The sequence below is a fragment of the Charadrius vociferus genome, unplaced genomic scaffold (genome assembly GCF_000708025.1).
Source record: "Charadrius vociferus isolate BGI_N301 unplaced genomic scaffold, ASM70802v2 scaffold337, whole genome shotgun sequence".
NCBI classification, from domain to species: domain Eukaryota; kingdom Metazoa; phylum Chordata; class Aves; order Charadriiformes; family Charadriidae; genus Charadrius; species Charadrius vociferus.
The window spans coordinates 566410-593734 of NW_009649049.1; the positions used below are offsets into that span (position 1 = coordinate 566410).

At 39.1% G+C, this 27325-nt stretch overlaps 1 protein-coding gene across 1 annotated transcript in view; it reads left to right on the forward strand.

Moving 5' to 3' along the window:
• The first annotated feature begins 1660 nt into the window (after nt 1–1660).
• The window catches only part of STARD9 (StAR-related lipid transfer (START) domain containing 9), a 110912-nt gene continuing 85247 nt past the window's right edge, over nt 1661–27325 (forward strand). Inside the window, exons 1-4 of the mRNA XM_009887985.1 lie at nt 1661–1802; nt 14977–15082; nt 15447–15516; nt 18413–18529. Coding sequence (XP_009886287.1) covers nt 1661–1802; nt 14977–15082; nt 15447–15516; nt 18413–18529 — 435 coding nt within the window. The remainder of the gene's footprint in view (nt 1803–14976; nt 15083–15446; nt 15517–18412; nt 18530–27325) is intronic.

The window sequence follows — 27325 nt, forward strand, 5'->3', positions numbered from 1 at the left end:
CAGGGTGAGGTACGAGGAGTGGCAGGGCTCCTCTCTGCGGGTCACTCCATAGATTGGAAAGTTTTCTTGGAAAAGTCGCCCGCCGGAGCTGTGAGGCTGGCTTCCCTCTTCCTGAGCTCCCCAAAATAGGACAATTGTCATCCAGTGTGAGGGAATCTTCCCTTCCCCTTCTGTTGTTGCTGTTTTTTCCAGCGGGAGGCAGAGCCGGATATTCCCATTGTCGCTCAGCTCCGCTCCCTCCCCGGCTTGCTTGGCTCCAATAGAAATCCCAAAAGCTAAGGGAGAGGTCTTGAAGTCAACTCCCACAAACAAGGAGATGCCGCAGCACAGTGCTCTGGTGTTGTTTGGGTATAATACGTAATTAAAACCTTGCAGACTTTGGAAATTCGGGGAGGAAAAGAAAGAGAAAAAGCAAGCAGCCAAAATTGCAGTGTCTGCTTCTTTAACTCCTCCTGTTAGAGAAATGCTATAGCGCTTCAGGCAGAAATGGTTTGAAACGTGGTATGAGCTCTGAGGGCCGGTCTTTGATTTGATGCTGCCTGCCTTTTTAGCGGGAGTCCCTCACGTTGTCTTCTGACTGCATTTACTTCTGTGATAAATAACTCTTTCATGTAGTAGAGAAAATGATTCTTGAAGAGTTGCCCAGCCAGAAAACTGGCCTTAGTCATTTAGCCGGCAGTACACTCACATATTTTTGACTCTTAAGTTATTATTTGTCTATGGATTTCTTTTTTTTTTTTTTCCCAAGAAAAGATACCAGAGAGTGTTGAGTAAAAGAAAAAAAAAAAAAACAACCAACACCTAAACCAAACCTGCTAGTCTTAATAGAAAAGGGAAAGGTGGGAAGTAATTTACAGGTTTTAAATATGTTTTACGTTTAACTCAAAGCTAACTGATTTTAAAAAAAATACTCTGTCCAGAATTTCATTTAAAACCATCTTTGGATAATACAGTTCTGATTTGTTGTACAGCTATGAGTGGAATAGAGTTTAATAGATACTGGCATATTGTAAGAAGAGTTGCAGCATTGAAGTAAGCTAAGATTAACCTTTCATTGCTTAGTGTTTGCTTTAGTGTTGGAGATATTACTTGATTTTTCTCTTCCATATTGTTAGTCATTCTTAGCATTTACTGGGTAAATAAATTGCCGTTAGGCTCTCTAGAAATAAAAAACCAAACATGTGCTGAGTATTAACATTAACTTAGTATCATTACCAAATTGTCATTTATCTGTATCATGTGACCCTTTTGTTTCAGTCCTGCAGAGTTCACGGGAGATTGAAAGTATTTGAAAGTCCAACTTAGCGATGTATTTCATTGTCTAGTCAATGACATATTTGTTTCTCCCACAATAGCATTTTGCTGCCTATTGCAATTTACTAGTGGACTTAGTAAGGTCTCCTGTAGACATAAGTTAAAACGAGTGTTCTTAGCAGTTGGGGAAGAGAGGCCAAAGACTGAATTGGCAGGGATGTCATCTTCCCTCTCACCAGATCCTCCTTGGTGAGGAGCTTTGCAACATGTATCTCTCAATGTTTTTTTCTCCAATGGGTTGCGTTAAATAGTGTGTAACAGTGCATATATCATTATAGCGTTAAACAGCACCTATAACTCTGTCAGATAAAGTGTGATAAACAGGAAAACCTTCAATATAGTCGATATGGGTCAGCTATTTGGTAGGGAATGTAGTATGGGGAGGAGGGTAGGATCAGAAAGGTGGCACAGCCTCCTGCATGTGAGAGAAGCTAATCTGGTGCTGAAACAGAAATCTTTGTACGAAGGTGAAAGTGGAAACTCATGGGGTAGTGTGGGAAGAGATTTAAGTAATTCTATGTACTCAGCCTGTGGCAGTGTAACTGACGGGATGGGGAGGCAGAGACCAGTCTTGTGGTATTTCACCCCAAAGGTCGTTTGTTCCTTGTACCGTGTTGCCACAGCTGAGGTCAGCAAAAGCACTTCAAGATGGATTCTTATATTTTATAAATGGGAAGGGGAAGTGATTGGATTTTCTCTGTGAAGGCTCTGACGTGAGAACTCGCTTTCTAGCCTTGACAAAAATTGTCCAAATATAATGACTTCGAGGCAAATGCCGAATATATGAGGGCTTAGAGTAACCTTGACAGACATTGAAAGGACTAAAGCTCTCAGTGAGGATAAAGGCCTGCTCTTTCTATTCCACCTTCTTATATCACTTCCATATTGAGGTCACACAAACCTCTCACCCTCTCTATACACACATGCTGTGATTGGCCTCTAAGAGGTACCCATGTTGCCAAAGCTCCTAGAATCTCTTCCGTGCTTTAAAAAGAAAAACTTCCTGCAGAAAAAATTCAACTAGATTGAAGTACTGTAATGTGTACAATCGCAGTTCCAGCCAAAAATATTAAACTCTGCTTTTTATGAGTCCCAAAAACTGAAAAGCTGCAGGCAAAGGCTAGAACTAGAGGGTTAGTTGGTTGTTTTTAGACTACCATACAAAGTTTACTTGCTCATTGCTTCTTTTCATTTAATTTACAATGGCAGATGAACGTTGGGTTTGCATCTTAAAAATTACAGAATATTCTGATGTTAAAAGATGTTAATACGGAAGTTCATAAAATCCCGCTTTCAGTTTAAAGTTTCATTTTTTAATAAACCATATTAATCACATCTGCACTTGTTATTTAGCATAAGGCAAAGAGTGGTCTTTTGTTTTGTACAGTACCCATCACAATGCATTCTTTGACAGAGAGCTCCTATGCACAAATAATCCTTGATGGTTATAAAGCGAGTACAGTTATAATGAATACAGAAGTTTTTCCTTTGCCTAAACTTTGAATAGCTTGTAGCCAATGTCTTCACAATGCTATCAGTCATTCTGTAATGGCCTAAGTGATTTTTTTTATCACCAAAACGTTGTTCTGGGAGCAAATCCCCTCAAATGTGTTCCCTGGAGTGACGTTGCTTTAAAAAAGTCTTTATTACACATTTACTATTCTACATACTAAAAAAGATTTGTTACTTTGTGGCTACATGGATACTTGTTCTGTGTAAATACATTTCACCCTCAGAAAGAAATATGGCAGCTTGAACGGGTGCTATAAATTGACTATAGTGATAGGTAAATGATCAGGTATTAAATAAGAGCCAGGAACTAGAAATCCCTTGAAAATCCCTTGAAATCCCTTTATGGTTTATTTCTGGACATCTTAATGCTTGGTCTATTAGATATTAGACTTTTGTAAGGGAAGTGTGATGTTATTTTTGGCTGACAGTCAGAAGCTGTTGATGGAAACACTTTCAACACAAGCACGTAACTATGTGAACTAAGAATGCTGTTTCTTTTTCTTTCTTGATTTCTGCTGTGGAGTATGCCAACACCACGGTCTGCGGCGTGGTACTGTGATAGCAGAACTGACCCTCCACACCTAGAAATAATGCGACTGCCTGAGAAAGAGGGTACATGACCCTTGGGGTATTTCAGTACTGTGTGTAGGGCTCTCCTCGTGCCCGAGTGGCTCGCTGAAAGCTGTGTTGGGTGTTTGTATGCTACAGGAGCACCTGCAGCGTTAGACATATCCTTTTACTACTTATGTAGGCCAGCAGAAACCACTGACAGTTTTTATGTGCTGCTATTTTCAAAAATGTTTGTCTTTGCCGTATCCCATCACAATTCCAGTACCTGGTTGTGGCTGCTGATTGCTCTTACGATGGACCTCAGCCCTGTGTTATACGGGGGGAGGAAGAGGGGGCTGCGTTGGTGCATGGGAGGCACTCTGGGAGGGGAGCGCTCAGTGTGTCCAGGACAGTATCATTGGGACCAGGATGGAGCACAGCGGCCTCATGCCTTTGCCTCAGTGATCCCCTTCTGCTGCAACTTCTGCTCTGCATCCAGCTGGTCTCAGTTCACGTGTGCATACCCAGGACATATTCCCTTGTCACGGTGTAGTTTGAGAGCTGCTACGTAAGTAGCCTTAAAGATGGGAAAGAAGGATTGTAAAAAAAACAGTGCTGTACACCACAATGAAAAGCCTCACACATTACTATAGAATTCTTTTTTTAGCATGCACCAGTGACTAGAAGACATAGCATTCCTTCACGAATTGTGGATTGAGGCCTGGGTAAAAACATTCACAGCAAGTTTGTTTAATTGAATTGTAAAATTATAGTCGTGTTAGTTAAAAACTTGACACTAGGTCATGCAAGTTGCCCTGTGACACTTTTTGAGAGTTTAACGTACTCTGCCAGGCCCTGAAGTTTGGGAGCTACTTGTGCAGGACCCAGCAAAACAGATGACGTTATTCTGCTGTTGAAAGTATCTTCTCCCCTTTTTAGCTGCCTCTGTGGCCTGGGAAAGGAGAGACTGGCAAGGAGCTCTTATTTGAAAGGGTCTTTCCTGGTGTCTTTAATAACTCATAAATGAACTCTCCCATCCTCTGTGAACCTCATAGACATGTCACCTGAAAGAGTTGCTAAACAGATTAATTAACCCAAAAGCTGCCCTTTGCCTTTTTCTGCTTTGCATTGTTTCCAAGCCTCCTGGCCAGCTGGTTATTTCCCAGTCCCTTCAGGAGTCCCTGAGCCTGTCCTCCACGCTCTGGCAAGTAACACCATCAAAGAAATATCTGGGTAGTCCAAGTGGCAAAGCGGAACCACACTTCCAGCTGTGCAGGTGTTTGCTATCACAGTCTGAGCTGCAGCAGCTGTTTTCCTCCTTCCTGCTGCTCTGTATGGCACAGTCTTCCCTTGGCAGCAGGTGGGAGAGTTAATTTTGAGCTCCTAAGAACACAGGTGATGCATGTGATCAAGCCCAAGGCTGGGGGGAGAATTGTCTCCCTTAGTAGTGACAGTTTCTCGCTTACAGTTTCCAGAAACGTGCTTGGTGTGTGAGGCTAACTGGGGCAGTGTGTTGGATGTAGCTGTGGTGAATAGGTAAGGGAGGAGCTCAGCTGATCGGTGCGTTATGATGTAAATATGTAAAATTCATTTCTATTCAAAAGGAAAGTTAATGGGAAAGTTACAGAAAAATAAAATTACTTCTAAAATAATTCTGGAAGTTATGCAAAGTAAATCACTGTTGGTTTGTGCTGGGTATGCCTTTATTAATCTGCTGTGGGGTCAGCTTCATTAACTAGTCTCCGTGCTGTGGTCCACCTTCTTTGTTCTTCCTAATCACGTTGTGGTAAGTAAAAGGAGGGATTATTTTGTAAGTAAGACTTGTTGCTATTTTATAGACCATGCTATTAGCTCTTTTACATGCTCGTGTATAACCACAAGAACTCAGATAGAGCAATATTGCCTACTGCTGACAAGAGTGATAACTTGTAACAACTTTTGTAGAAAACATTCCTTGAATCTTATGCATAACAGATGTTAAATGCTATATCAAAATAAAATTAAAGCAACAGCAGATAGGAGGTTATCGCTGTTTCCCCTATTACCCCCATCAAAACAAATGTGATTGTTTTACTTATTCAGGTATATTCCTTTTAAAATGTTTATTCTTGACTAATCAGTCAGTGCTGCCTTTTTTAAACATTCTTTGAGCCATTCCTGTTCAGTTGTTGCATCTCTGTCTTAAAACTTCGCAGTGCCAGTGTTAAGAGAAATGTATTCTGGGGGAAGATAGCCACTGATGTTTAGGTTAACATTTCAAAAGACTTTCCACTTATAACTTAAAAAAGAAAACAAACACATGACCTTACTTTATTCAAACTGTTGTTATGATACACTACTTAAAATGTATTTGATGCAAGTGTATGATGACACAAGATATTGGCACCATTAGTATTCATACAGGTGTGGGTTTTTTTACTTCTCTTTAAGTTAGCTTTTCTGTGCTTTTTGGGTAGTGTTTAAAAAGTGTTTGTATTTAACTTTCTTGAAACACACCCCCCACCCCCCCCCCCAGTATTTGCGAGGAGAGAATGTATATTTTCCTTTATATTTCTAAAGGTAGATGTGAGAATTTTTTTCTTCTTTTCGGTACTTTTCTTAAGCTGACTTAAACTTTGCTCTGTGACGCAAGTGTGTGTTGGATAAATGAGGTCTCTGTTAATGGAATATTGCTATTATCTGCATTAACTGCTTTACTGGGTGTAACTGGAAATAACTTCTTAGAAATCTGTATATATTTTACATTAGCACAAGAAATATATTACATTCAAAAATTCTCTGGAAAACAGATGTAGTATAATTTGGTTTTATAGGTATTCAACATGCGTTCCACATTGATGTAATTTTCAAATACAAGACAAAATACTGCTTTCTTTGAAGAAAATGACAAAATTTTCTTTGATTTCAAAGGGAAGAATGTCTCTGTGAAAAGAAAAGGTACAAACATAGAAAAAAACAGGTAACAGGCAAGAGCAGAAAACACCTTTTAGCTTGCTTAGGGCTGTTAGATACTTCTCATGCTATTCTAAGATTTGGACTAAGGCAGGCCATTGAACACATTATAGTGAAGTGTTTTTCTAACCTGACCTTGTTTTTCCTTCCCCTTCTCAATTGTATAGTTTAGGATATATATTCCTTGCTACCTTGGTGCTGTCATCTCCTCTCACACCAAGAAAAATGGCAAGTTTTTATCTACTTTTATCTACTGTGATAGCTGAGTGAGTGTTGTTGCTTTGTGTCCCTCTGTTACATGACAGTCCCTTTCTTCAGGTGATGGTAGTTGAATGTTGTCCTAAAAGCCGCGGATTTTGGGGTTGGTACCTGATGGTGGGAAAGAGCTGTCTCAGGCCTCCAAGAGTTGCTGCCTGAAAATGTGTACAAACTGCATTGGTTATGCATTGCTCATGATTTCAAGCTTTTTTCCCACAGAAGAGCTGGGGTTTTTAAAAGAAAAGTTGAGATTCTAATTTTGTGTTTATAAAGGAGGTCACTCTCCCAAACAAATGTATTTTAACATTTGTGTATCCTGTGTTGTAACCTAGCCTATTTTTAAGTTCATCTTGACATCTTCTCCCCCCTCTCTCTCAAATTAGTTATTTTCCATTGCCTAGTCTATTATTTAAAGTTTCATGTAAACTGTCATTGAGGTGGCTGGTCTTTTCTCTTCGTGTCTGTACTTGTCACTAGCAGATGGTTTTCATAAGTCACATCTGTGTTTTTATAAGGGTACTTCACCAGTAACCTTTCCCAAATGTATTCTTCTTGCGGTTGCACAAAACAGGTTTTCTAACTTTGGTAAAGAGTGGACTTTCTAGCTTTTTTTAAAGGGCAGGACTCTGCATGTCCTGAGTGGCCACTGCTACCCATTCCACAGACGATGATGTTTCATTTAAGCCTGTACTCGTTTAAGCCAGGAGCACAAGGTGGTTTACCTCCTGAGTAAGAGCCTGACTGTCCTGTCTTTTCTTCTCTTCTTCCACTTCCCTTGTTGCCTGTGCAAAAGCAGCTACAAGAATGTCCTGAACGAACAAAATCAAAACAAGCTTTTGAAAGCCCTCCAACTATTATTTTTCATTTTCATAGAACACTCTTCCTCCCAGGTCCTAAAAATATTTTATGAGTGTCAGAATGTTTTGGAGCAGGGATCAGATTTTTTTGTATGCATCAAAGAAAAATGGGGCACAATGTCATTAATTAACTTGGCTAGAGCCATGTGTGTGCTGGGCAGTTCCATTCCTTACGGCCACATACTCTATCTGAGAGAAGTTGTAGTAACGTAAGATGACATGCCTGCATGCGTAGAGATCGCTGCCCCTGTCCCTTGCGGAATGGTGCAGAGGTGGGATACTAGTCTTGTGGGACCTTTGTGCAGTGCATGGTGAGACACCACCACTGTGCACAGAGAATTTATGTGAGTTTTTCCCCAATTTCCTTTTTAGTCTGACACTTTATGTGAACTTTAAATAGCAGTGCACTTTTAAATTTTTTCTGCCATCTTTCTATCTGTAGCATAGCTTTTAAACAAAATTACGGACTTTTGCACCTCTATTTTTTTAATGTAAGGGTTTTTATTCACTTGTGATGCAATGAAAGAGCAAGAGGGATCAGACAGTGTGGCACAGCATTCAGTGTCACATCTTTTATTTAACTACGATTGCAGATTGAAGTTCTGTCCTGGTGGCATAAAAACTGACCACTGTATCCAAATTCTGCTTTGCATGGAAATCACGGCATTTGCACAGAATTTCTTTGATACAAAAGTCCATGAATTACACTGTCTCCTTACTTAGTAAACAGGTGGGAAATCAAGGGTGGATGAAACTGGACTGACTGGACTGTAGCTTTGTTTTAAATCCTCCTTATTTCATGCTTCCTTAAATGCTGGTGGTATGACAGATGAAAAGACTCTTCACTCTCCTTTTCCCTCCTCCCCTCGATGCCTCTGTATGAAAGAGAAAGCAGTGTTACTCCACAGCTGTTCAAAGCACTGGTGGGTCATCAGGAGTATTTCTGACTTGGATTGCTCAAGGAAGATGCCTCGATGCTCTTGTTCTAGCAGTACAAGACTTCAGAGATATTGCAGACAGGAACGCTCTTGTATTGTGCCATCATGTGGGCAGGATTGCAGAGCTTACTGTGACTGAAGGAGGCCATCTCCTGTGCTGCTTCTGCTAGCTCTTGAAAATATATAACAAAAGTCTGGTAAGATTAAGCAAAGACTGTAACTGTTTGAGCAAGCCTGTATCTGAAAAGAGCACTGACAATGCCTCATGTTTATCTCTGCACCAAATACTCCTATTTTTGTTGCTGTATAGTATTTTCAAAGAAGAATAGGTGGAAGCCACATGAGGATGATGGTGATCATTAGGAATGCTGATTTTTGACTATCAGATTGAGTTAGCTGTTATCAGAGCCAATGACAGCTCTATGCAGCGAGGACTAGCTTTGAAACGTAACTTGAGCAGTGTGTCTAATATAGCAGCGTGCTGTCTTGGTGAACTCTGTGTACTTGGCTTCAATATAGATTTTTAAATTATTTATAAACATCTGTTCTGAATTTGGTAGGAGGATTGCTGACTGGGTGTGCACTCCTCTTTTGCAAGACAGGGTAAAACAATTATGACTTAAAGAGAAATATCCAAAACAGTATTTGGTAGTACTAATAATGAAAAATATTGAAAACAAACTTTAAGTAAATTTATTGATTATTAATACTTCTTAAAAAAATGTATCTGCATTAGCCAAAGTGAGGATGTTCATATGTTAAAAGCTCTTGGCTTTCAGAGCTTACATCAGTAGGGATACAGATACAGATTATGCTGGTGGTGTGTTTGCTGTGTTTGGGAAAGTTGTGGTTGCAGGTACCTTAACTTGACAGTAGAATGCAGAAGCTCTAATGGCTGAAGGCTTTGACATTCTTCTCCACGATTTCTGATGGACCAGCATGGAGCTTTAGCGCGCTTCTCGTTGCACCTTAGGTCTTATGACAGATGTGTTCTCAACCCATTTTGCCCGGGGCAAACCATTTTGTCTGAAGACTACCACAACAGACAATACACCTTGCATTGTTTGTTTCTTTGTTTCTGTGGCCAAGGTCAGTCACTCAGGAGGTGCAAAGATGGCAGCTTCTCAAAGATACCTCTGCCAAGGCCACCAATAAAAAGGAGGCAGAAATCCTTTATAATATACTGTTAATGAGAAGGAAAAGATAAATCTGAATACTCCCTGAACTTTTCTCCGTAAATCCTTTGGACTTTAACCAAGAAAAAGCTTGAGTTAGATTTGCCTCAGGATTACACTGCAGCTGCTGGCATGGTGATTTCATAGGGGTGCCATTAGATGGCACAAAGCATCCCAGGTACAAGTGGAGGTAGTTTGGTAAATGTACCTTCCTTATAGGCTATCATGGCTATGGGTCACATCCTGGGAAGTGACAGAGTCCTGGAGACAGCAGCAGTGACTGCTGGCATGCATCCTGCCAAGCTTGCTATGAGTGTGCTTTTGGTTGTGTTTATAAGCAGTGTGTGACAATGTCCATCGCAGTAGGCCACAGAAGACTACTTTTTTTTCCCTAGAAAAATGACGAAAGTGAATTGTTCCAAAACCCAGAACTGACACGATTGCCCAGATCAGCAAAAATCTCTGTGAGAGGGGAGGGATTGATACTGTTGCCATACTGCTTTTGAGGTCCTGTCTCAGTACAGGTTGAAATCGGGTTTGGAGTTAACTTGGGTGACGGGAATCGGTAGTAAAGCTGAAGTACTTGCAATGATTACATTGTAGGGTTGTTTTCAAAGTTTGTATGCGTAGACGCATACTCAATTCTTTCAAAAATGATTTAAGATGTCTCATGTACTTGAATGGTATATATTGGCTTTAGTATGTTTGATTACTTTGCTGAGCATTTGGTGGTCTGTATTTGTAGAAGCTGTTTTGTTGTATGACATGACTACTGCTAATGACTCCAATATTTTTGTTTTACTGCATGTGCCTGTTTTTAAAATAAACAGGCAACTTTTAAAAGTCAGCTCCTTTGTTCTCCAAGTGCCTGACTGTTATTTGAGAGGGTGGAGAAATGGGGCAAATTTTATAAAGTCTAAAATAAACATCTGCCCCCTTTCTTTCCACCCACTGCTTCCTCCAGCTCTGTATACCTACTTGCACTTCTGCACTTGGTGTGTGAACTTGGGTCAGTGAGGTCCAGCAAGCTGTGGAAATGTCCCTCCCATGATTCTTTTCCACTGGCTCGTTCTTCCAGCTCTTGCAGAGGGTCTGTTGTCCCTCTGGGGTTGCATTAGCAACATGTTGGCTGCAGAAATGGTTTATCATAGGAACAGCAAATGTTTTGAGGAGATTTTTCTTTGGGCTGCCCCTATTTTTTGGACTGCCACAGCACCTTTGCTTCTGTCAGGTCTCTCTTGTAGCTCCCCGTTACAGCCCTGCCGCTGCGTTCTGTACTTGTGTCACTGTTCTGTTGCTGGGTCTGCATTTCTCTAAAACTTTATGTGTCTGAGAAGATCCAGGTCTTTCCTGGGACGTGTACCATTAAAAGGTATTTCTACATCTCTGTCTTTGCATGAAAATGAGTTATCTGTACAAAGTAATTTAGAAGAAGAGAGGCACTTCCCAGACATAGCATGATTTTTTTTTCAAGAAGTGGGGAAGAAGGGAGGATGGGGAAATTAAACGTTAAGATCACTGTGACTTCTGAGCAGGGCAAGTCAAATGTGTTTAGTGTACTTTGGAATTGATTTTATTGGTACAAGGAATACAGCTTTTATACCTGTGGAGCAGAGCACCCATTCCTAAGGATGACTGTTTTATCAGTCAAATGCAAACTGCAGTGAATGTGTGTGTGAGATTCTACTGACAAACACAGTTCTTGCTGAGAAAACTTTTGTAGTGTTTGCAATCTGGAGTTAAGGTCAGAACATCTGGAACAGCTGTGAGTCTGCTTTGCCTCCTGGGCTTTATCTATTAAACTGTGCTTTCTTTCCCAAAATTTGCTGGTTTGTACCTAAAAGAAGAATGAAATAAACACGTGTTTACAGAGAGGCTGAATGTACGGTTTGTAAAGCTGGGAACGCTGCAGGTCCAATTTTGTTTATGCTCAGTGCTCTCCGGCTGTAAGCTGCTGCAGAAGGGAGGGGTCTCCATTCCCACCACCACGTGTTCCTGCCCTTTCTCTTGCTTTGGCATAGCAACTGTGTGACCCCTGTGCTCCGTGCTCTGGAAGGGTTCGCTGGCCCTGTGGCACCTTGATTATTTATTTTGGTGTGTTTGTTTTCTGATCACAGCTGATCTGAGTCATTTCATGGATGCCTTATTGCTAGATCAGATGCAAGAAAAGAAGTGGGAACACGTGGGGTGTTGGAGCAGAGAAGAGAAGTTGCCCCTAGCAGCAACAGCCTGCAGTTAAGATAGATAAAATATGCTGTGAATCTGCACCCAGAGCAAGGGGAGACTTTATTTCTATCCCTCTTTGCTGGTGGCTTTCTTGCTGTGTGAAACTTGAATAAAGCTACTTGACTGCTGCATACACCTTTTGTCAGCACAGTGAAGAATCATGTTACCCTGTGGTAAAAGGTGGCGTGGTAATCTTATTTTGTGTTGGTTGTATCTTACTGTTTTTATATTTATTTTAGTATAAGAATATAAGTATATGAACTTACATGTATACTTCAAAGGTTTTGTGTTTGGAATTTCTTCTTTATCTTGAGTCTTCAGTAATGACTGCGGTCTGGGAGAATATCAGGTGATGAGAACCCACAGCATAAAGGCATTTGTTCATAGGGTTGTGTAAAGTGCATGTGGACTGAAGGCAGTCAGTTTCATGTAATTATTATAGGTGGGTTTGGGAGCACTGCTTGTTGTTGAGGTTGTCTTACATCTGCGATTAGAGTACCTTAGGATTTAAAACTATTAAGAGCTTTGCCAGATTTCAACCATTTTAGGTAGAAATCTTCCATGCATAAATACCTGCCTTAGGCTAGATATTTTTAGTTAATTTTAAGCTTTGTCCAGAACAGTTCAGCTTCTACAGAAGATGAAGTTAAGGGAAAATTAAGTTTTAAAATACTTAAATAAAAGGTCACCCTAAGTTGCTTTTGAATTTCCAATTGATTTAAAATTTGAAATCTGGTGTGCATTTTGTGAATTCTCCATCTGAATCTACACATTTGTGCCCAAGTTCTAAACAACTAATACTCTTCAACATGCTCAGTGAAGGCTCCTAAGAACATAGCAGGTAAAAGTTTTAAGGGATCTGCTTTCTATGAGTGCATCAGAGCTTGCATTCTCCAGTGTTGACCAAATTGTTCTTGCACCGTCCCCATAAGTCAAAAAACTCGTTAGTTGAGCCCTGCCTTGATAAATTGAGCTTAGTGTTGCCCAAGTAACAATTGAATCCCGGGTACAGGAACTGAAAGCAAGGTCTTCTGTCCCATTTCATCTAAATAGTCTGTTTGCTGAGCCCAGCTGGTGTCCAGGAAGAAACCAATTCAGTTGTGGAGTGTACAAGTAAATGTGAGATAGAGACTGGAGGAGCTGAGAAGGAGAGTAGGACCATGTAGCTTTGGAGCAGAGACATCGGCCTAAAACCAGCTACAGTGCTGGGATCTGAGACCTGCAGAGCAGTTGAAGACACTAAAATTGAATGTGGGCAGGTGGACAAGATGCCAGAGAGAACAGATAGCAGGTACCTGTAAGGGATGATGTGTGTGCATAGAGGGAGGAGGATAGGAATTCAGTGAAGTGTAGCTGGGGTGTTAGGACTGGAGGGTTAACAGTAGGATGGAAAACCGGGAGTGCTCATGGGATTAGGAAGCAGGATTGAGCCAAGATCATACTGGGGCAATGGAGAAAAGAATGTGTATAACAGAAGCAAGCTCCCTTCTAAAGGATCCCTCCAGTTTTCTGTGCCTTCTGCTGTTCTTAAATTCTTCTGAAATTTTCTGTCAAAATGTCCCATTTCCTCTTAGCTCTGGTCTGGTGTAGGGGATAACTGTCAGCTTTGTCCATTAGGTCACCTGGCAGAGGTTTGTATGTGGACATGCAAGTCCCCAGACTTACTTGTATTGGAAAACACTTGCTTTTCAAAACATCTAAGAAATTGCACGTGTATAGATTAAACACATCAGTTGCAAATTTCTACCTTAGATACTCACAGCCTCTATCCTTAGGCACTTACTCTTCTTCATTTGTTCTTCAGGGAACCTTATGGGGCCTCAGTTCAGTACTCAGCTGTACATAATGCCACATTTGGTACCCAGCTGTACATAATGCAAATTCTCTCTCTTGTGAGTGTTCCTCTTTCTCCTGGGGTCTAACACAGGGTTCTGGTTGTCAGTGTGTTGAACTTCTGAATACTCACAGCTAAACTAAAACCTCTGGGAGCTGTGGTTGTATTTTCTAGGTGAAGTGCCACGTATGTGTTACAGAAAGTACTAAGTTCAGTCTGTCTCAAGGCAGGTGCTCAAAATTAGTAAAGTGAAGCACAGAGACTTTAAGGTAAAGTGTTATTTTCTATCTGCAAAAGAGGGACAGCCTATGCTCAGAAATGTGTTTAAAACTTCTTTATGCTTGTAAAGCTCAAATGCTACAGTGATTGCCTCTGTGGGCGCCCTAAGTGCTCTAAGGCATTGTTTTAAATGTTGTTTTGTTACGGGAAGTGTGGGTAAAAACTGAGAACTTGAGAGGATTGACCCCAGAGGCAAGGCACGCTGGGCTACTTGCTGCCTGGAAGTTAGAGCTGTTTGTGAAAGGAGATAGTAATCGGTGGGGGAGTAAATACTTCTGTACACATGTAAGGAAATCTGTTAAAAGACAGAGCTGGGGACATGAATGAGCAGTAGTCAACTGGCTTTGAATTTTCTAACTCTTGTTTTATCTTACCTAGTTTTTAACTGACCTGATGATACTGATCCATCTGATTATCAGAGGATATATATACAGCTAATCTCAAATGACAATGTCCGTGCCTTCAGCTTAATTTTAAACAAAGTGTGACAAAACTGCACTAAGGACAAAATTTATTTTCTTTCTAAACCAATTTCTTCCATCTTTACCAAGGCATTAGGCTTCATCAAAATAAAACTTTACCAGAAAGTTGCAGCTTACAAGATTTGTCAGTATCAGAGTGCAAAGCAAAATATAGAAGGAAATACAAAGGATAAATCATCTTTCTCCTGTTCTTAGCCTCTCAGTACCAAAGTGTTTGGTTATTTTCTGCTGCCAGATAAGTAAGCTGCTGACCTAGTCTTCCTCATTTCTATCTTGCTATGTATAAAAAAAAATCCATTATAATTATTGAGAGGAATGTGAATAAACACAGCTATAAATAAAAGCATCCTTAACTTCAAGTAGCTATCATTCTGTCAGCCCAGAAATCAGGTTTTGTTTGGATTTGGGGGTTTGTTTTTGTTTTATTTTGCTTTGGCCACATGCTTTTTTCATTCTTTTCTAATATGACTCATCTTTGGAAGTAAAAGTTGGTTGTAGTAGCCAGTCGTAGATGTGTTCAATGTGAGTTTTATATAGACGGTATACGTGAGCATGTGGTTCTTTGCACTTGTGTAACAATCCTGTCCATTTACATTTCAGGACAGTTTTGTTTTGCTGAAGAGTACTTTTTTAAGGACTACAACACATACTTTGGATTATGTGGTAAAAATCAGACAGTACGACTTGAGATACTTGTGGCTCATAGGTCTGTGACATGGATCCACAAAGCACAGCCAGTCTACCTGTGCTCCACTCTACTTCTTTGTAAACACAATTTAAAACAACCACTCTAAACTTGAAATAAAATCCTAACAAAGTGTTTAGGACAAGCTCTTGGGAGCTGTTTAATGACGGCAGTCTTATTTTGTTCTTTTACTATTGAGATACCTGGCTGCTGCTCTGCAGATGCTGCTTCCTCTCACAGTGTGTCTGACAAGTAGCTGTTTTGTAGCTCTTTCTGATCTCCAATTTGTTAAAGTACACACAAGTTTCTGGGCTTTACGAATTTGACATACCTCTTTCTGTGTCTTCATATTTTAAATGTGTTTTTGAATGTGTTTTGTTTCCAGAGAGAGTGCAGAAGGAGGAAGAGTGATTGTAGAAGTTGATGACAAAGTGGCAAAAGTCAGAAATATAAAGGTATGCTTTTTGTCATCTTCTCGTTCTTAAATAAGGATCCCGATACCCTGATGCTTTTCTATGTTTGCTTGGCTATTGTATCATTCTAAGAGAAACATCAAAGGGAGATGTTTAAACTGGCACAGCAATAGAATAAATGCAACAAAAGTGTGTGTGGCAGGGGTGGTTTTGGTTTGGGGTTGTGGGTTTGGTTTTGTTTTTTTTTTTCGCCAGGGGATATAACATGTAGCTGCATATTTTGTATTTGCCAAAGCTGCTGCAGTCTGGCTGCATGCCATCATTCAAAGCTGTTAGTAAATTGTTCAGGATTTTGTGCTTATCTTACTGTTACTAACATCTGGATAGTTTCTTTCCCTGTGTGTCTCTGACTCTCATATTTGCACTTGGAGTGCAACTGAATTGCATAAAATGGAGCAAAATGTGTTCGGCTATACTTCAGGCCTTGGTAAAAGACCAAGAGCTATAAGAATAAACTGAATGTAGCTGTTGTCCTCTGCGAAAGCTCTGGAGCTGGCATGCATGGGAATCAGCCCTCTGGTTTAGACTCTTGAACTGCCACGGTCCTTCACTAAATTAATAGAATGGGAGTAAATCAATTTTATGTTGTCAAACATGTTTCAGCTTGAAAGGCAAATAAATGCACCGTGGGATAACTGTGATTACTGTGGGATCCTAAAAGATGGATGCATTTTGTATTTCTTGTGTCCTTTTCTTTATATCTACAAGCAACATAGTTATTCTGGATTGTTGGTTCAAAAGAGTGAATTTATTAGGTTTTTAAGAGAACCAGTGGCAAAAAATGGAATTAAAATATTTGAACTATTTATCTCGTTTCCGTTATACTTATTTTTGTATGACTAAAGTGTTCTTTTTTTTTGTTAAAGAAAGAAGAGGGGAAAAATACTAGTGGTATGAGAGGTCTCATGGATTTACGTTGCTTATTTTCTGTACGTTTCCTTCTCAAAGGCTGTGTTTGCAGGGTCTGAGACTCACTGCTTTCTGCAATAGTTTTCCCCAACTCCTTAAACGTGTGATAAAGCTCTACGAAGAGACACTTACTCTCTGGTTGGGTCCCTGTGGCAGGGTGGGCTGTGAGGACTTGGGCCTCGGAGGCTGCCCGCCATGTCGGGGGAGCCTCCCTCAGCAGGTGGAGGCCTCAGTCATGCAGCTGCCTAACTGGGTCCAGCTGAGCCTCGTTAGACCTAGAGGGCTGCTTTTTTTTAATTTTATTTGTTTAAAGAGGGGCTGTGGGCTGCCTGGGGAAACCACAGGGGTTGGGCAGACTGCTGGTAGCAGGCCGAGGAGGGTTATTTGGAGATGCCGGGGCTGGCTTGTGGATGTTTTCTCTCTTGGGTCTTCATAATTGGTGAGTTTTGTAAAGGGAGTGAGTTCGCTTTATGCATAAACTAAGGTTAGACAGTCTTAGGTGAATCCATGTTAGTGTATAAATTAATATTTATATGCCAATGTTCACATTGTTGTATCTGGGGTAGATGCGCTTTGTAGTTAGCAGCAAACCCCTTCTCACCAGAAGGGTCATCACCTCTGTGGTCAGGGGCTGCTTTTCCTGAGGTGGAGGGGTAATATTTATTTTTACATGTTGTAATAGGGAGGCAGTGCTCCAGGCAATCTTCTGCCTATTGCTGTAGAAAACCTAAGAAAATACAAGGTAGTTGCCTAAAAATCTCTGAATCACAAAATGTTAAAAATGTTGTTATTGAAGATGATCGGTAGGCTTGTTGAGATGTTAATCCTGCCTAGAGGAAACCTTGGTTGTACTTAATTCAATATGACAACTTTAGAGTCATGTGGGGTTTAAAATACATGAAACCTCTTTACTTCAAAGATAACTTAAAATTATTTCTGTCCTCCTTTGCTTTGCTCTTTCTTCGGTTAAAAGAAAAACCAACAACCAAATCCCCAAACCTACAGATGGGCCTGTAAATTAATTTTCCCTGTAAACCTCGCATCTGGTTGCAGAGTTCAGTGTTTAGAATGCCCTTTATGCAGTAATTGGGCAGACTGCACTGTCACCCCTAGTTTTTGGGACCATCAGTGAAGTGGTTTGTTTAGACACTGAATTATAACGAACCTTTTTTTCTTTTCTTACGTTGTTGCAAAAGTCAAGATTACAATAAAGTTACCAGTTAGGTCAAAATTACATGTGGATGGTGTTAGTTTTGTGTAATGTTTTGGCCTGTTACTCTCCTTGGATGACCAGAACAACAACATGTAGTTCCTTGTTCACAAGCTTATCAGTTTTATTACGAATCAGTTGGGCAAGATTATATAGAAGGACTTATACGATTCCCTTAATATTTCAGTCACCATTTCTGACTGTTATGCTAGAAAGGCTTCGCTGTCATTATTACTAACCCATAAAGGTTAGGTTTGTAGTGTGCAGTCCCAGTGACAAAAGCATTAGCTTGCAGCCATGACCAAAGCAAAGGGGAAATGGGGGAAAAGACCTGTGTGTTCACCTGTGTTTCTCAATGCGGTGAGAAAATTGGTTTTGTTTTCTCACTTTGGACATAATTTCTGTCATGCAGTTTTCAATGATGCCAAAAAATGACAGAAAAATATAAAAATGGCTATAGAGCTTTTCTGCTAATATAGATGTTGTGAAGGGTCACTAAATTGCATTTGTTGTATATAGCCTGGGGGACCTTAGGTGTAATAAACGAACCCTTCAGGAAAAACCCTTCAGCAGATCTGTCATGAACATCTCCACCTCACTCTGAGCATCAAAGAAAATTGAATAAAGAGGATAAACTATTTGTCATTCCTTTTCCACAATACAGATTTAGATAAAGTTCCTGTCAGTTTTTAAATACTTAATTTTTTGGTCAGCTTCAAAGTAAATTGGTCTTTCTGTCTTTTTTCTTTCTGTTGTCAGGTTGACAGTAGGCTTGATGGCACTTGGGACTCAAGAGAAAAGACTGTGGCCTTCAGCTTTGATTACTGCTACTGGTCAGTTGATCCTGAAGATCCAAAGTATGCATCTCAGGAAATGGTAAGCAATCCTGTTCTTCGTGTCTGTGTTTCCATCCTGTTTTGTCCTTTATATTCACATCTACAGGAAGAGATGAGACATAGGGTAGACAAAATTTCATTTTCTTTTCTGCCTCTGTGTTTTTCTATTTGTTTGTAATACCACAGTGCTCAGTCCTTTGGTCTTAAGTGGGAGCTGTAGGACTGCAATACCCTTGTTCGTCAACTGATGCACACTTTCATTAGATCTGTCAGCTTTGGTAGTGATTATTAATTGCGATGATCTGCGAACTTTAGCATAGCAATGAGAATTTAGGTGGGGGGAGGGGAATCGGGTCCTAGAGGGAGGAAGCTCTGAGGTGAAAGGAGAAGTGTCAAGGTGATGCTGCTGAAAGGTTAACAGTGAAGTAATCGCATCTTTAACAGTAGTAAATTTTACTTACAGTGTATTGTTCTGAGCACTTTTCCTTGCTAAAGCATCAGAAATCTCGTATAACTAATTGAGAATCTTAGTTTGAAGATCCAAGGTTTGATTAAGAAAGAAAGTCGAAGGACTTGGTATTAAAACAGGATACAACTGCAATTTTTTGTTAATAAAGAAAGAATTATTAAATCTAGTACAAGTAAATAAATATTTGGATAGCAAAGCTATCCAAAGATTTCTCTGTGCTTGTATACAATCACATATGTCTGTCGGCATTAAAATAAGTTTTTACTGCTCTTTTGTCTTCAGAATTGTATCTTTTTTCATTTTTATATGTTGTCAGTGCAATTGCTCCTGAAATTCCAACCTGTATAATTTGTTGTTTTTCACAGAAAGCATCACTTTCGATCACTACCACTGAGATAGTCCTGTGAAATACTTATTTCTAGTGGTGATAAGCATGGGATTGTTTTACTTTTGAGAGACAGTCTTTGAAAAATTATCAAATTTGGCAGTTTACCAGAACATTAGATCAAATCTTTGATTGTGCTAAGTTTCCTACTTGGTGCAGTAGCGTGAAAGAGATTTGGGGAACTCAGGAAGTATGTATTTAGTGTTTAAAAAAGAAAGTTGTCTTTCTAAAGTACTCGGCACTAGATAAACTTCCATTTTAGGGATTACGAATAACAAATATTTAAATGAATGTTTGGGTTTGGGGTTCCCTCCCCCCCCCCTTTGTATTATCTTACTTGCTTATTTGGATTTGATGTTTTACATTAGTTTTTCTCATAATACACTTAGGAGTGTGCTTCTTGGAACTGTTGACAGTACAGTTGGCTTTATAGCTGAAATGGTTTAGCAGATAAAATGTTGATAAATACAGTCTGCCAACTCAGCTTTATCTCTACTCAGTATGAAGAATTATCACAACTGCCAAATGGAAAATATAAATATTGGCTACAAAGTGTAATTTTTTTGTTCTTTTTGCTATTAAATACAAGTGCAATTGAAAAAGAAGATGAAATGCAATATAAACAGTGCAGCTTCCTTGCTGGGGCTGAGTAGGTATTTCAGACACTGGTGAGTCTTGCGTTACCATACAGTACTGTTTTATCCAATCAAAACACCGAATGGGCAAACACAAGCTCACTGGCCATAGAAAATTAAGTCCACAGTTTCCTTATTGGTGCCTGATGTCACTGGCCATAGAAAATTAAGTAATGGTCCACAGTTTCCTTATTGGTGCCTGATGCTGGCTGAAAGGACTTCCAGCGCTGCTTCGTGTGACCATTGGGTTCTTGAGCCTCTGACAGACCTCTTTCACGAGTTAAGAAACATTTAAAGATGGACTGGTGCTTTGAAAGGCCTGGAGTCACAAGTGAATTGCCAGGACTTTTTACCTGTCTCGGTGATTGTAGAACCAGTAAAGCATACTTTAAATGTCCTTGAGAAGAGGGCTGCTGGAATATTGCAATTTTACCATGCTTTTGTGCATTTGTCTGCTCCCTTACACTGTATGAATGAAGTTTATTGTACTAATTCCATGTTTTGAATCATTACTTCAGTGCTGAGCTTGAAGTTTCTGAGCTTCCTTACAGCAACGATGCTATCAGCAGCCAAAGGAGGTTTGGTAACACTGTCGTCCAGTAAAAGCTTTCTTTCATGAGCTGACCTTGGATTATTTTTTCCTTGAAGATGTCCTGCCAACTATTATCATATGTGATTGGTGTATTGGTTGAGGATGAAAAGTAGAGCGAAGTGTCTTCCTTTAGGTTCATTTTTGTAGAATGCTGTCTTTTAGTAAACTGTCCCTTTTTTGTCCTCTGGATGGGCGTAAGAATTGAAGTCCCAACAGTTTCTTTGGTAGTTAAGGGTTCTGTGACTATAAAACAGTAGTGAAAGGGCTGCAAATCGTAGTGTATAGGTAAAAATATGATTTTAAAGATACAAACCTGGTTCTCCAAATAATTCTTGCCATTTCTTCTTGGTGTTGATATTGCTCACGTTAGGTTCTGGTCCATTGCGTTCTAGAGATGACTACACACATTGATTTTTATTCCCTATAGTTTCGATCATATACTTCACAATACTTGTGACAGGCTTAAATCACACATGTGTAAGTACTTCCAAATGTTTGGATTAAAAGTTCAGATTTATTGTTCCATTTATAAAAATTGTGCTTTCTCTCCCACCTGTATTCTACTTCTATTTGCCAAAATGGGAATACATGTTGACCAGCTTGTTTATTTTTCCTAATACATTCATGTTATTATTTTTTCTATTGCCCTTTTTAATTAAAAAAAAAAAAAAGATGGGAAGGGATTTTTTTTCACTTTAATTCGGGGAGTGCAGACCTTGCAAGTCAGTACACTGAAGAGGAACTGATCCAAATTAGTACAATGTGCAGTGCCCATGTAACAGATTGTATGCCTTGATTCTTTTTTGTATTTTTAATAGCAATGAAACTGGAAGTGCTTTTCCTTTCAAAAAGCTGACACAAGCAGAGTCAAAAATATAAATTCTTTTTTTAAAGAAGTGTTACTGTCTACATATTTTTTTAAGGCTGAATTTAAAAAATAATTCTCTCTTAATGATATATACAAGCTTTCTTGACTGGCATTACATGAGTAATGTAAGCCTCCTCATATCTCTGAAAATAGGAAAGTTTGCTAAATTAAAAACAAAACTGATTTTTGGCTATTGAAAGAAGAACCTATCACTGTTGATATCTGGGAAACAGGCTGCTTAGCAGAGATAACTGGTTGGATGGTGATTGGTTTCAGAAGATCGTTTCAGGTACAAGTGGATAGTCTTTGACTGTTATTCAAGATTATTCTCTCATTTAAAACATTTGAGGAACTAGATATCAGCCAGAGTTCTGTTTTCTTTATTTCTCTCCTAACTGTGGTAAAATATGAAGCTATAGAGTGTTTCTAATGATGATTAAGTAATTTGTAAGTTTAATTTAGAAGTCGAATAGTAGTGGTCTGAATCCTTAGTCTTCCTTTAGAGCTTATATAAATTCTTTTAAAAATGTAAGATTTTTTTTTTTAAATAGTTTAGCTGTGCAAGTATCACATTCATTTTCCAAATAAGCTGAATGCCACATTTTACAATGGGACCTCTGGTCAGGCCCAGATCCTTGGGCCTGTTGCTTTTGTTTTCTCACTGGGCAGTTGAATACTTCGCATTGATATTAAGCTGAGATTTTCATCTACTTTCACAGATGTGCAGTTCTTTCCAAAGTCTACCTTCTCTTTTTAATGACAATTTTTTTTTCTAAGTGGATTTGTTTGGTGCGTAAACAGAATAGATGAATAAAGAAATACCCTAAGAGAAGAGTCACTGGCTAAATCAACCAGAGTTACCAGCCACTGAAGGAAGAAGGAAAGGAAGCAGATGCGCTCAATCCTGCTAAGTACAGAGACATGAACCAGGCCCTAGGGCTACATGGCAGAGAGAAAGAAATTGAGTATCAAAAAATTGTGTGTGACCAGAGAAAGAACAGGTAACAAATAAATATCGATTCAGGACAGGAACGGAACGTTTGATGGGCAAAATACGAAATGAGCAACAAAAGGAAATTCTAAAAGATTATAGGCATTTAAGTGAAAAAAGGCATGCATGGTTTTTCTGATCTTAACTCTGCAATTTGTTACAGACATTTTTCATGGTTATAAATGAGGGGATGGTTTTCAAAACCATCACTGTCAAGATATAGTTACCACAACCAACCAAAAAAAAAACCCAAACCAAACCCCACACAAGAAAATGTAATACTTCTGGTGTGATGTTCCTTTTCCTGTCATTTTTCAGATAAACTGTTCATTTTCTTCTGTGGTGTGTTGCTGCATAATTAATTTAGTCTTGCAGAGGTAGAATGCTGAGTGTCTGCACCTGGGCTTTACCGCTTGCATACAATGAGGTAGTTTCACCATGTCTCCCTGCATTCTTGTATTAAAGCTTTTTTGGGAGGCAAGTTTGATACTATACAAAACCTTTACTAAAGGGGGACATTTTGTGTAAAAGTAACTATTGCTTCCTTCTCCCCCTGCCCCTTTCCTCCACAGATGTCTTCAGGAAGCTCTGTGTAGTTTAGGATTGTTTTCCAAAGACAATGTTGGAAATCCATCACTCTTTGGCCATTGTTTAACTATGGAATTATCCTTTAATAGATATTCATGGCATATTTCCATTTTGCAGTAAAGCTAATGTGAGATAATGATATTGTAATGATATTTTGCATTGTAGCTTTTATTCTTATAAGCAGATTCAGGCTTGCCGATTCGTTCTCCTGGTTAAATACGATAGTTGATATGTAGGTGGTTTGAGACCCTTATAGTTGTCCTGCAAACATATAAATTTAAACTTATTTAAATTTAAATTTTTGTCTGGTGTAGGAAAGTCTGTTTCAATCTTTTGAGGTTCCTTTGTAAAACCTAAAATAGCTCTTAACGAATCTTTCCTCAAGCTTGCTTTAGCTCCACCAAGCAAAGGAAAATATTTAAAACAGTTGCAAAACTTAAGTGAATGCCCATTGAAATCCTACTGGAAAAAAAAACCCACAGTTCAGCTTGATCTAATGCCAGTGCAGTTAAACAAAATCTTGAGTGTTCTGCACAAGAGTATTCTTAACGCTTGCATGCATTTCTGTAGCCTTAAGTATTCCTGTAGCTGGTTGTTACAGCTTCAGTCCTCAGCTTCCCTCCAGCCATCCTACCCATCCGGTTATTGTGCGTGCACAGTAACCATGGTGGGCAGACTGACCCACAGGATGTACAAGCAGGTATTTACACACAGCAGTTGCCATAGATAGCTGATGTGTAGCAATCTGTTCCTTTTGATAAGAGGAATACATCCCGTGACTAATAGGCTTTGAATGGTAGAAAGAGTGAAATCCAGAAGAGTGGTTAAGTGCCCAACTTGCAGTGATTTCAGTGGGATCCAAATCTCCGACTGGGTTTTCTTGAAACATTTTTTTGCAGATCTCAAGCTTAGTTTCTGTATCTTGGTGCATCAGTTAAATGGAGATGATAACGGTTATAAGGGAAATCATAATTTAGACTTTAGAATTTTTACATGTCACATGTGAAAACTATTATTGTAATGAATCAGGATGGTCTTACAGTAAGAAAGCAGTAAGGGTATGAAAACAAGTCTTATTGCAAATGTCAGTAACTGCTCCTAATTTCTTGACCTTCTCCTCCCTGCCCCCCATTCTTCAGCACTGGCTTACTAATGTAAGCGTGTGATTCCTGTGATTCCTCTTTTGGTGCACTTTCACTGTACATTTGAACCATTGAGGGTTTTTACTAGAGTGTTCAGAAGCAAGACAGTATGTTAAATTAAAGGTTGTGTATTTCTAAACTGTATATAACAAGTGACACAGGTTCTCTTTGCCTGTCTGTCCATTACAAATGTGGGCTGGGAAGAACTCCTTTCCATTCAAACACATTATCTAATTATTTCTATCTTTGTTTATAAATATTCACTGGGGGGATTGGGTTTTATTCTGTGCTCTGAAAGGAGAAATGGGAGTTACTTATGGCTCATGAGTGAATGTACATGAACCCTGTAAACAGATTTTTTCCATTTCTTATTTAATAGTACCGTAATTGCTTTTCATCACATTTTACTTCCCAGCATAGTTGGGTTTTATACTACTTCAAGCTAAGAAAAGTATTTGGGGAAAGGGGCAGAGAGGCAGACAGGCAGATGATTTTCTTATCTCCTTGTCAGAGTGTAACTGAAAAGCGAAAAGAAGAAACAAATGTGTTTGTTTTAATATGCAAGATCTTCAATATTGCACTAGGTTTTTTGTTTTGTTTTTGAAGGGTTTGTTTGTTTGTTTTACATGTTAATTGAAAAAGTTTAGAAAAGTTACACAACAGTATTGTTTGGAAGCAAAAGATTGCAACATGCTTTCCGACCCTTTGCAAACTAAGTCACTGTACTTGCTACTCTTATTTTTGTTGTTGTTTTTTTTTAAATGCAAGCGTAGTCACACTTCTGAAGATCTTTAACTGAGATCTTTAACTTTTGCAGCTGAGTTTGTGACACCTTTGTGCCTCCGTGCATTCCCTGTGAGATTCAAGTTTTCCAATTACATTGAGAATTCTCAAGATAAATTCAAAAGTTATCTGGCATATGTGCTTAATTTTAAAAAAGATAACATAATAAAGCTCTAATTTAAATATCTTGAAAAATCCTTCAGTTTGTTCTCTCTTCCTCTGTCTCTCTCTCTCTGCCCCGCCCCCCATGTCTTGGTGTAAAAGGAGGGAGAAAGAGAAGGAGGCAGTGGCTGTGGGTGTAAATGGCATTTTTGCATGAAATACTTGAAAAGCAGTAAGCATTCCATCCACAAGATTTTTTTTTTTCTCCAACCCAGAGTGAGACAAAAGTGAAAAGCAGAGCGTGCTATAAGAAAAAGGCTTTTTGTGCAATAATTGCATCAGTATATAATGGATTATGATGGAGGGAGGGAAACCACCATGAGTTGCATGCTATGTATTTTCTGCCAGCAACACAGCTGCTGTGTTGGATCAAATAAGGTCATTCTTTCTGGCTATACCAAGATTTTTTTTTGCAGAAAACCTCTGGGAATTGTCGTGAATAATTGCAAACTTCAAAGCAGGCTTTATTGGAAGACAAAAAAGAATCAAGTTGATTTTCAATTTACCATGCATAACACTAAAAAATTGTATTTTGGGGAGACAAAAATTAGTTTTAAAGAACTGAGGCATTAAGTTAATGGATAGAAATAATTACATAGTCATTCTGTGGTTCTGTGATATATTTTCATATGCAACTATAATTTAATACAGATACATTTCAAAAATGAAGCCTAAACAGGAGTACACAAGAAAGGATTAAGATGAATATTGGTAAGAAGTTAAGGGAAATCAATAAAATGTTTCACAAACAATGAAATGAGATGTCTCCCAATGGTTTAATCTGCTAGTGTGCGTACACACTCACTCTGTTGCCCTGATAGACGCTCACCATTGCTTACTAGACACACAGAGCACGTTCTTTACAATAGGCAGGTGGTATAATTTGCTAAATAATGTTGAAAGGATCCGTAAGTGCCTTCAGCAACTTAGAAGAAAAGGAGAATAACAAGTTCTTTGGGTTGCCGGTTGTCGGGCATGTTGCAGTGAACCTGCACATTCGCAATCTGTTTTACTTCTATCAACCTTGTGATTTTTGCGTGTCTTACAAATGAAAACAAAAGCTTGGTACTGGTGACCTGCAAACTTTCTGAAGTAACTTGACAGCATGTGGTTATTTGGAAGGATGATTATTATTTTTTTTAAATTAACTTCTGTTGATGAAGATGTATTTAAAAAAAAATGTCTGTTATATGGATAAGCTGTATGCAGATGTTGATTGTTCTTTCTTGCTTCTAGATGAACATTCACAGTTTAAATTCCTCTGTGTAATCACACCACAGTCTTTCCTTCATGCTCATAAAGTAGTGATTTTTAATTTTTTTTTCCCCTCTTTCTATGCAATATGAGGACCATTCCTTACTCTTTGTGCTTAACAAACAGTTTCCCTTTTTCATCTGCAAGTATTTCCACAGCACGGCTGGACACGGAATGGAAGGTCATATTCATGGTGCTTCCAAGGTAGCAGATTCATCCAAGATTGGAGAAAAAATGCTCCAGGTTAAAAACTAATCTTAGCAATGTTGTGTGAATAACTTTGGTTAGACTGGTCTTTTGGGAACTGAAATTACTGAAAAATGGGTCTGAACTTTCAACTAAGTCTCCAAGATCGTGTTGGTCTGCACGATCTATAGTCACTGGGTAGAAGGATGCTGATAGACTTTTAGTAGGAGACTGGGCCAGGTTTGGGGGGTTTATTTTACGTGTTTGGGGTTTTATTAGGTTTTAGCGGGCAGCTGGCTTATGAAAGATTTTGTTGGGCAGGACTGTGCTAGCATTGAATAGTGAGATACATTTATTGCAGCAGCTGTGATCAAGTTCAACACAGCCATTTTGTTTATTTCTGAAAATGTGCCATGTTTCTGACATGTTGCAGCCATGAGATTGGACTTGCATGTGTAAGTAGCTAAAGCTTGAATAACTTAAATAATATGCATGTGTCCTGTGTTACTGTTTATTAAAGTGTTTGGTATGGACAGCAATTGTTCTTTCATATTATAGGAAAAAAAAGCCCTTCCCTTTTTTTTATAGTTTTGTGCTTGCTTTATTTTTTTATCTTCAATAGTAGCTAACTTTTACATTTTTCTGTTAACTAAGATGATATGCCTCAGAGATGTGTGTGTGTGGCCTTGAACACAAACTGAATGAGTCATCCTTTTGGCTGTATCTGAGCACCTGCATGTTAAGTCCCAATTCTGATTTGTTTTTAATCAACATAAAGTCT